This window comes from Ciona intestinalis, unplaced genomic scaffold (assembly GCF_000224145.3).
Source record: "Ciona intestinalis unplaced genomic scaffold, KH HT001060.1, whole genome shotgun sequence".
NCBI lineage: Eukaryota > Metazoa > Chordata > Ascidiacea > Phlebobranchia > Cionidae > Ciona > Ciona intestinalis.
The window spans coordinates 9,327-20,467 of NW_004191381.1; the positions used below are offsets into that span (position 1 = coordinate 9,327).

Sequence of the window (11,141 nt, forward strand, 5' to 3'; positions counted from 1 at the left end):
TATGAAGCAAACGCACTTTAATCCCAACACCTTAAAGGCAATAAACCACTATTGTAATAATAATCGACGCAACAATTGCTGCTGTGTTGCAACAATCTAATTGTTACTCAATCCCGAATAATCCATGTGTGGTTTGGTACTGTGTCATAACAGAAATACGTGTTTATCTAACTTTACGTAAGACTGGTAGTTATGATGCAACCGGTAAACTTGCTGAGCAATCAAAGCTAAATTCCCAAACTGGTCCAACCGCGCACGCGACCGTAATCGCAAAGAGACAGCGTATTTGATGTTTCTCGTTTTTACTTTTTGTTATAAAATAGTATCGCCTCCCCGCTGATTTTGAAATCTAAGCGCCTATGGCTGCTTTAACAACCTTTTTTTACTCTCAAAGGCGCCCACACCAGACTGTGCCTTTAGTCAGTAAGACGTTTTATAACACGATTTGGTAGCTCGGGTGACAGACGCACGTAAAACATATTACGTCCGGATTTTCAACAAAATTAACCGATCACCGTCCGGTTTTACAACTTTTACAATCCTGTTTCCTTCATGTATATTTTATTATAAACAAAGCCCCATTATACAGATCTGTGGTAGCACTTAACACCTTGACATAAAGTAAATTATCTTACATAGATACCAAAGCAGATTCTCGTGAAACCAAAGAAAGAGAAGATTGCTCCTAATCGCTTGCAAATGGTGCCTGAAGAATTGGTTTATCAACTATGTGTGTTTTCTTCTGGTGATAATTGGTTAGAGTTCAGGAAAATTGCTGAGGTAGTGTTGTATATAAATTATTGAGCCAATTGGATTAATTATAGAACATCTTTTAACAATTTCTCAATTACAGGAATTGTTAAATCTTCCTGAGATGATTTTGTTAACCAGTGGTCTTGGATTTCAGTTAATTGAAGTTAGTGTACCTTACTAACAATCTATCTATATTATGATGCCTTTGTATGTACAAATTTCCACAATAAATGGAAATTACCAAGTGGTTATGTAGCAACATTTAACCTATTACATTTATTATTATATTTGGCCAAGAAAGTCAATATAACAAAGAATTTTTTGTTTTTATGCTGTTCAGAGTTACCATTTATGTTACTTTGTGTGTGATTAATTTTTAATTTTTAAGTGTTTTTAGCTCATAATTTAGTCTATCACCTAAAATTTTGTGTTAACCATTTATTTAAAATTTATCTTTTAATCAGAATCTACTGAACATATTAGTTGTGGATATATTTGGGGTGGGCAAGAAGGATGTTGGAAAAACATCCTCACAACATCTACATGATGATAGAGCCACTCCTCTGCAGTTTGATCATGAACGAAGTGCTGATATAAAATTGATTCTGCAACTTGTTCACACTTTTACGAACCAGGTAGGTGGGTTTTGGTTTCATTTGTTTGGGTATTCTATCTGGCATTGGATGTTGAAATGAGAATTCACTTAATAGCAATTGGGTTGGGTTGTGTTTGTAAAGACGAGTTTTATCTTCTATGAGGGAGTAGTCTTCAATTTGTTGATTAATCTCATCTTAACTGCGTTTTGTACGTGATCACAATTTTATAAACATCAGTTAATAATATTTAACCTAAATTCTAGTGAGGGCTCTACCTTAACTTGTTTTAGGTGCTTGTTTTTTAAAACAAGTTGATTTTAGTGTTTTATAAAAAACATTTTTTTTTTAATATTTTTGAAAATACCTGTGATTACATCATTGGAATAGGCGACAGTCTAATAAAATAGTTACTCAAAAAACAATAACTTAAACCAGTTGTCTCAATAGTTTTAAAAAACAAATGAAAATAAGCTACAATGATTTTCCTGCCTGCTCGTTTTGTTACACGTAGGGTACGAGTCACTCGTAACGAGTGCACAAGATCGTGAGGTTGCATCAATGATTTTTTTAATTTTGTATCACTTGGTGGCACTTGTGAAGCCTAAACATACGAATTTGTCCAAAAGCCGGGATATTAAACATTCGTAATAAACTTTATTTGTCTCCTTAGTCCTTTCACACAAGTGGCTAACCAAATTCATTTGTCCCTCGAACTTGTTTGGTTGTCTGGGATAAGGGGACTCTGTTAGTATATTTTTACCTAGGTTAAGTTAGTGTTATTCTAGTTCAATTCTTAGTCTATTTTAGATTTATTCAGAAGAATATTTGTTTGCAAAATTTCTACAGGCATGCGCATATTTTAAATGTTGTTTTTTCTCTCAGGTCCCAGAAACCTCTTATTACCATTTGCGATTTAAATATCGTTTAATTGAAGTTTTGTTCACTCTGTTCAGTGAAACACAGCATAGAATACATTTGGTGGCATCTGCAATTGCAGAAAAGCTTCTAACAGCAACACCCATGTCACAAAACAACAAGCTGTTTAGTTTACAAAGCATCAAATCTCTACCGTGAGTTTTAAAACTTTTTCAATACATATTTATAGTTTGATGAAATTATTCTTTTTTTAGTTTTATTGACTATTAAAAGTATTTTGTTTCATATTTGAAAATCAAAACCTAACAAATGTCTTGCTTAACCTTAGTGTGGAAAATATATGCTGTAATTTTAAATGTGTGGTCTTCATTTATTGATGTGTTTACATTTTCAATTTTAAAGTTCTTTTTGTGTACTAATTATATTCCTTTTGCATTAAATCTTTGTATTCAGTTGAATTTTTTCCAGAGCAATTGTATCTCGCATGAACAATGACTCTCTGTTGTATTTCTATCATGTGATATCAGTGGTCATGTCAGATTGTGAGCTATGTGGGAGTGTTTCACTAGAGCAGCATGATCAATGGCTCAATGACAGCTCAGTTGCTGACACTGCTGCTCTAAATCAAGGTAAAAGTGCTGAGATACTTTATCTATTGTTGTTAAAATATTGGAATAACCTATAATGGATGTGCCGAGCCCGAAGTCAAAAGCCTGTTCCCGAACGTCTGCTTCTTAAATGTTAGGCTCTCAGCTAAAGATTAAGCTTAACGTCCAGCCCAGATGCGATTGCTTAATTGTTGCATGTGAAAGCCAAAAATAATTAAAATAAAAACAGTAAAACAACTAAAAGATAAAAAGACCAGTGACAGTAAGCATATCTTTTCTTTAGTTAATTTTTGATGTTTTGCTCTCTGGGAAGTAATTAATCAGAACGGCAGCGAATGTGCTGTCTAAATTTACAGCCTTTATCAAAAACTGTTGCTGAAAAAATTATAACTAATTTTTGAATAATTTTTTTTGCATAAAGTTTTCATCTTAAAACACTGAAAATTACCACAAGTCTGCAAACCATTTGTTCTATATGATTATTATGAGTAGCGGCACTCTTTGTCTAAACCAGAACAGATTTTCGTACGTCTTTTTCCTTGATGACGGCATAGGTGCTTAAGGCTTTTGCTAAGCCTTATGTTCAAGTTGGCGCTCAGTGAGCCCAAGTTCGGCACATTCCTGTATATGCTATAGAAGTTTTACCATACATTTGGAGTTTGGGTAATGGGTCTTTTTAAAAAGGTTATATGGTGTGCTGTGCTATAGGATTCCACTATATCCTATTTTATATGGATTTACCCATGAAAGAGACTTGAGATTTAGGCTTAAAGCACATTACTCATAGTCCCACGCTTCCACATACCCAAATAGAACTAAATTTAAATATATTTTCATTGGATTCAAGAGTTCTTACTCAGTCTTCCATCACACCTTGAAAATATGTGTTTGAGTGCAAGTAGACCAGCATCTGAGGTGACCAGACCATTAAGCCTTCTTGCTCATATGCTCGGACAATCATTTGGTTCGCTTGATCTGGAAAATGACGATTTTCAAATGATGGAAAGACAAATTGGTGAGGCTGTTTTTTATTCTTTATAAATGATTGTGTTTAAATAGTGCATTTGTTCTGATGTATGTCAGTATGGCAGTTCTAGTACTGGTATACATGTTCTTAGATATATAAGGGTATATAACAGTGGTTCCCAAAGTATGGGTCGCGACCCAAACATGGGTCGTACAGGGTTGCAAAATGGGTTGTGCAAGGTGATTCAAATCCATCAATGAGATTTTTTTTTAAGCGTTCGGTTTAGGTTTGTGTTGTAGTTTAGCTGTATATTTACCATGCTTTTCTTAGCCAAGTAGACTGTTTGTTACGAAAGAGTAGGGATTCACATGCGGATTCATTGCACCATAATAGCGATTGTTTAACTTGGCAATTAATTACGACATAATAGCAATTCACATGTTGAATATTTGCGTCATAATAGGGATTGACATATATTGTAATCAATGGGCATGTAAGAGGTTTAAAACAGGTGTAAATGTTAAACAGGCACAAGCGTCGTATTTTAGCCTTTACGTACGTTGTATTTTAGCCTTTTTTCAAAACTGTGTTGAAAGATCTACACAAACAGTTAAAATGATCTGGATCACGATAGGTCATTTAAACACCACTGGTCTACTTCATGCATATTCAAAAAGTAGTCTAGAATGCATACATTAAAAATATTTTTTTTTATGTTTGAGACTTGGGTACATGGGTCGTGAGATGTTCATAAAACTCTGATTTGGGTCATGCTAAAAAAACTTTGGGAACCACTGGTATATAAGGTTTACTGATGCTAATATATACAGATGCACATTGGGTTCTGTGCTTTTTATAGCAATATTTATGCATGAGTTTTTTTTCTACTGTATATAAAAGGTATAGACCTCTATTTTTGCCGTTTAAAAATGTAATTGTGTTGTCTGGCCTACCTAGATCTGGCTGGAACTCATCGTCTCATACCATATATAAAGAAAACTTTCTTCTACTTTTTAAGTTTTATTTTTTTATATTAGGCAGCAGTGATTCTTACATATGGCTGAATGATATTATTCATCGAGCAAACTTGTTTACCATCATAACCATGTTATTGACCGGCAAGTACCAAAATGAGGTAATAAGTTTTTATACAAATACTAAGAAATAAATTATATATTTCTAATTTTATTGCTACTCCTGTATAAATGAGATATGTATAAAAAGTAAAGTGTGTGGCATTCTTACGTTTAAACTTTGCGTAATATGAAAAGTAATAAGAAAGTGTTTTAGTTAAAGTGCGACAGGGGATATTATTAGTTTATTACTATATCACATTTGAGTACAAATTCTTATTAAATGCTTAATACCAAATGAAACAAAATAAAAATGTGCACATTTCATTCATTAAATAAAGGACTTGTACTAAGTTGTACAGCTTAAAACTGCAAAAAGATTACTGTATTAAAGTAAGACTCCTTTACATATTACAAGTTTTTATATGTGTTAACAACGTTGCTTTATCAAATACATTTAACATTTCACTTCCATTGTAGGTTCAGAAACGTTTAATGAAATGTGATTTTGTTAACCGACTAAACAATTCATTTGAAGAAGTTATTTGGAAAGATTTTCCTGACATTCCAGATCTTTCTGCAGATTCTGAAGACATTTCCCAAGTATGTCTGAACCATATTATTTTGTTTATATCCAAGTGTTGTTTATGTTACGTTTGTTAACGGTGGTTTGGTCCGGGACGATGCTTTAATGGCCAATCGCGGGGCCTGACTGCTGTAGTTTGTTATAAGCTACACTGATTGCAACTCAACTATAAAAACATGTAGTTTAAAAAAAACAGCCTAAAAATAAATGACATTAAAATATACACCAAACTGTTACTTCACATAAACAATAACTAGATAAGACAACTATATACTCGATACGGCTTGATTTGATACAGTTGGCTCACAGTCACAATAATATCACTTTTGCCCCAAAAAAAACAAATTTTAGCCAGCACAGTACAAGTTACAACGAGGACTCCTTGGATACACTCAAAACTAGGAAGAGGCAAAGCGCGACATGTGACAAGCAGCAATTATACTAACGGCAACAAAGGAACGTGCGAAAATATTAAACAGGAAACCAGTCATGCATGAATAACAGTGATAAGGAAGGCAAAATACTAGGTCAAATAGTGATAAGGAAAACACAAAAGAACACAACTAGTGAGAAGAAACACATTTAAAACTAAACTAAGTGCTAAATCCACGACATTACACCCCCCCCCCCCTGCTAAATTCATCCTCCACCTGAAGGATACTTATCTCAACATAATATTCGGTGCCTGTTTATGCGTACATCTGGGCCTCTGTCGGGCAATGCAGGCCGAGTCAGATCACTCTGTGACGTTACATTGCGCAAGTTTTTCATGTCTTTCAGTTTTTTTTGTGTCTCTCTTCGTTCTCCTCGACGACCGGTTTTCTGTCTTCTTCATTCGTGTCATAATCGTTCTCGTGGTGTTCCCGTTCTCGTTTTGCGGTGCCTATGTGAACTCTGGGGTATATATATGTCCACATATCAGTTGTTGCGAAGCGTTTTGTCGCTTGCTTGGCTCATCTACTGGCCCAAGGCTCATCTACTGGCCCTATTATATCTTCGGTCTTTGTTGCACCGGCCGCTGCAGGTTTTACTCGATTGTAATGAACAGTTTGTGTCTTGCCAACTCTACCCTGTATGACAAAATATACTGGGCCTACCTTTTCAACCACCTGATATGGTTTTTTATTTGGCAATTGAAGCTTTTTGCACTTACTGACCGGTACGGCTAGGTTTGTAAGCAGCACAATGTCGCCACTTTCAATACATTTACCATGTGATTTCTTATTGTATTAGTTTTCGCGCCCTTTGTGTGTTCAACTTTTCGCGTGTGATTTTCTCTGCTAGTACCAGCTGCTCCTGTAACCCTTCAAGGTGATTCAGGTGACTTAATTTTCTGGACTCTCTTGGTTTGGTGTACATGAGGTCGATCGGTAATCGAAACGTTTTGCCTGTAAGTGGAAAATGAGGGAAACACAAAAGAACACGAATAGTGAGAAAAACACATTTAAAACTAAACTAACAGACAATATACAAATATTACGTAAACAATAAAAACTATGTGTGTCAATAAACTAAGTGCTAAACTCACGGCATTACTTTTATAAAAATTTTGTATTCAAAAATAATTTAGTATTTCCAAAATAGCTAATCGTAGATCTGAAACATTTTGAACCAAATATAGTCTAATTAAAGCTTTAGTGATAGTTATATTACTTTTAATACTGCTTTGGTATATGGTATAACTTATATAATACTGTGCAGTTTAAGAAAGCTAATTACATCTGACAGGTCTAAAACTAAACAATGCAAGCTGTAATTAAGTAAGGGTGAAACTTGATTATTTTTAAGTGTTTTAAAGACAAATTATTTTTTTTTAATATTAGTTTAGCATTGCATGAGTTATGTTTTTCAGACATCAATTCAACTCATGGCTTTCTTTTGTTAACCTTGTAGACCACGTTTGTTAGAGTTCAGTTCCTCCGTTTGGTCCACTCCATAGCAGATAGCACATCCTACAGATACAGCCTTCTATCCATCGAGGAACTACATACATTGAAACAGATTGCTGGTACGTAATTGAGCAGAAATTCTACTGTTGTTACATCATTTTATAAAAGATTAAAGGTATTATCATACCATTTCATGTCTTTCTAAAAATCGCAGTATTTAAATAACGATATAGAGGATTCATAGAAGCCATTTGTGTCACAAACCTGACTGCGTCTTTATGCAAGCAGTAATACTCTCAAAATATTTAATATATGAGGCAGTCATGACATAATTATTGTTAAATAATCATTGTTATAAATTAAAAATGTATCTATGTGATGCGCATCCGCAATCAGTTTAACCTTAGTTCGTCCTCTTATATGATGTTGGTTGTCGGGAGTTCTCAATAAATGTATCTGCAATCTTTTCACTTATCTCTATAACTATAGTTAAGCAAGAAAATGTCTGATCTGCAGAAAAGAAAAACCACTCGCTACCGAGTGAGTTTCCAACACTTACTAATGACACAGCTGCACCCCTGAGCAAGAGGAGCTTGTTGAGCCAGGTTATGTCGAAACTTCATCAAGAATCCATCACGTTTTGGATCACTAGGGTTGTTGAAGCTTTCTTACGTGGCCCAACCAATCCAACAACCCAGGCTTTTTTGCTTGATAAAAATATAGTGGAGGTGAGCTAGTAATATAATAATACAATATACTAATGATTAATAACTTTAACTTACTGGCACAATCATCAGTTGCTTTGTGTACTATGTATATGAAATTTATCATTAACACTCAGAGTACTGTGGGAGTTCTTATTTCTACACGGCCAATGCACGAGTTGGTGAGGCAAGGTTGCTTTGATATGCTTTCCACTGTTATGAAAGTCAACGTTGATGCTTTTACAAGATGTGATAATGCTCTTAATTCAGCAAGGAAAGTAAGGCTATTAAAATAGTCAAAAATCAAAGTTTGTTACTTAATTAATATCAAAAGATGTATACCACAAACAACTTGCTAGCAATTAATGTTAAATATTTTACTCGGCTTTTATTAAGCTGTTATTAGACAGTCTGCCTTAATATTACCAAATGCCTTTTTTACTTTACACTATGATTTGGATAACAGGTAGGTTTTACTTTAACGCAAGGTTCAAATTTAAACAACTGTTACTTTTTTTCTAAGGTATTTTTATAGAGAAGTAAAAATAAAGTATATTATAAACTTTGCAAATTATATTGCCTCATCAGCATGACAATACTACAGTTTTGTTTTATTTCTAGTTTCAAACGTTCATATCAGCAGTTGAAGATAGTTTGATCGATTCAAACATGTTTATCAGATGTGTCATACTAACAACTCATTATATACAGACATCGCAAACAGAAAATAAAGGTAACTTAAGTTCTGTTACAAAAATTGAGCCAAGTCTAACTTAAATCCCATATTGCATTAAACCAATTTTCCTAAATTCACACTACTATGGTTTAGTTGTAATAATGACATTGCACTATAAACATAGGTTTGTTAAAAGATCTTTATTTAACAAAATGCATCCACATACTTTCAAAAACTTTAATAGCTTTAAATACCTTATTTATACCACAGAAGTCCTGGTGACAAACAGGTTATTAGAATACTACACAAACCATAAGCGTCGGATACAAGTTATTGCAAGACTTGTAACCCTTCTAGATGTTTCTACTTTATCACAGGTTTGTAGTCACATTTCAATATTATATATTAATATTAATGGTCACTTTAACTGCATTTTTTATCCAATGAAACAATAGTCAATACACTTTTTAATATAACCAAAATAAATGATAAAAACATTTTTTTTATTATAAATTGTTTACAAAAATATGTTTTGTCTCTATGGGTTCCAGGTATATTTCATTTCTAATAGTATCTATCAATTGTGGATAATGTATTTCACATAACCACCCACTACACCACAGGAAACAGTAAGTTGTCTCAATACAAGTCTTCTACTGCTCATAATGGCGCACAGGAATAATAGGCTTGCCAGGTAATTTTGAATAATATAACATCATTATATGGAAGAAAGGGCTAATGGGCCAACTCGATCTGAATCTAGGTCCTCAAAAAAGACCTCACTCGTCACCCACAGTATACATGTACAATATTAAGGTAATGTGCCAGACCTGGCGTAAATCCCAGGTCTTTACCCACAAAGAAAAAATGCCCCTAATTTTAGTATTTTGCAGTTTTCATGTCTTCTCATTAATAAAAACTCCATTTTTTTTTTATTACAGTTATCTCCAATGTTTATATGGTGTGTACGAACCAGCAGTCCTGGAAAACCTTTATAGTTTGTTGCAGTTTTGGATAGTTCATTACTCTCTTCCTTTTAAGAAAAATGACAGAAAATCTCTTGAATTTGTAAGCTCACCACTTAAAGTATTTTTGGGCCTTAGTTAAATATTAATACGGAACAATTTATGAAATATTACTCACCGAGTTACATAAACAGATGACGCGTAAGCAACACGAGGTGTAGGCCCTATGTAACAAAACATCCATGTTATAAACTGTAGCTCCCCTCTACACAGTATTTATTCATTAATTCCACCTGTTGCATAATCTATACCTCATTCATCAATTTGTATGTCGAAATTTTTAGCACTTTTTAAAGTTTTTTCTCATTCAGGGTTCCTTGACTCAATTTTCCGAATGGGAAAGCGTTGCTCGAACTCTGCTTGACCCTGACCTGAGGTCAGAAATTTCTATTAAGCATTACCTTGCAAAAGCAGATGAGATCGGTCGTACATATGGCTCCCCTAATCTAACATATATTCGTTGGCCTTAAATCTTGGTTGTTGTGTTTTAGTTCTGGGCTATAGAGAAATGCCATCACTTGGTTAAACTGCCAAATTGCAACAGGGATGACATTTTAGTAAAGTTATAGTTTCTTATTATATTTTATTTCAATACTTTCATTTACCTTCCTGATATAAATTGTTTCCAACATTGCCACTTGGTATTAAAGGCATGTTTTGTGAGATTTATTGTTTTTAGGCAGCATCTTCAAAATTAGCTATATTTGCCTGAGTGTGTTGTAATAAATGTGTGCTGTCAACAGTTCAGTTTTCTGAATTTCTGTCACTAATACGCATATGACCTTATTATTTTTTAACGTCTTGCTACTTTCATAATGAGTACAATTTAAGGTATGTCTAGAATCACACACACATTGTTCGTTTAAGGAATATTGGCTGATTTTTGTTTTTTAGCACTGGTACTGCATATTAATAAAGCAGGGAATGTTTGGCTATTAGTATAGTACAATGGGGGAAGATAGGACACTTAAGCACATATTGCCAAATATTTTCAAAATCAAAATAAATGACAGTTTTTGGGTAATACCACGAATTAGTACTATCATTCCTTTATTAATTTACAACAACTTAATAAAATATAATAGAACACACAGAAAATTTCATTTTCAACTTTTTTCATTTCTCGAATTCATTTCAAAAAATTATCCTTTTATTATATCAAGTATCTTAAGATGAAAACCCCCTGAGGTATAAATTACTAAATTAAAAGCAAATCTTTCAAAGTTTGGCAATGAAAACATACAAAACTACAATGTGGGGGTAGATGGGACTCTGAATTGAAATGTATTTACATTAGCACTCAGCAGTGAATGTGAATGTAACTTACTTTATCCTCGCGTGGCCGGAAAACGACAGTCGTTATCACACGGGTTTAACACCTCGTGCCA

At 33.8% G+C, this 11,141-nt stretch overlaps 1 protein-coding gene across 3 annotated transcripts in view; it reads left to right on the top strand.

The window, feature by feature from the left end:
* Positions 1-10,597, top strand: part of LOC100176203 (short transient receptor potential channel 4-associated protein-like) — a 15,540-nt gene extending 4,943 nt beyond the window's left edge. For all 3 annotated transcript variants that reach the window (XM_026839849.1, XM_018816897.2, XM_026839848.1), the window contains exons 3-18: positions 640-780; positions 854-916; positions 1,218-1,388; positions 2,232-2,419; positions 2,694-2,854; positions 3,681-3,848; positions 4,838-4,935; positions 5,354-5,476; positions 7,353-7,467; positions 7,865-8,076; positions 8,190-8,330; positions 8,674-8,785; positions 8,999-9,105; positions 9,352-9,422; positions 9,670-9,796; positions 10,065-10,597. In XM_026839849.1, coding sequence (XP_026695650.1) covers positions 700-780; positions 854-916; positions 1,218-1,388; positions 2,232-2,419; positions 2,694-2,854; positions 3,681-3,848; positions 4,838-4,935; positions 5,354-5,476; positions 7,353-7,467; positions 7,865-8,076; positions 8,190-8,330; positions 8,674-8,785; positions 8,999-9,105; positions 9,352-9,422; positions 9,670-9,796; positions 10,065-10,223 — 2,097 coding nt within the window. In that variant the 5' untranslated portion in view covers positions 640-699 and the 3' untranslated portion in view covers positions 10,224-10,597. The remainder of the gene's footprint in view (positions 1-639; positions 781-853; positions 917-1,217; positions 1,389-2,231; positions 2,420-2,693; positions 2,855-3,680; positions 3,849-4,837; positions 4,936-5,353; positions 5,477-7,352; positions 7,468-7,864; positions 8,077-8,189; positions 8,331-8,673; positions 8,786-8,998; positions 9,106-9,351; positions 9,423-9,669; positions 9,797-10,064) is intronic.
* Positions 10,598-11,141: the final 544 nt, after the last annotated feature.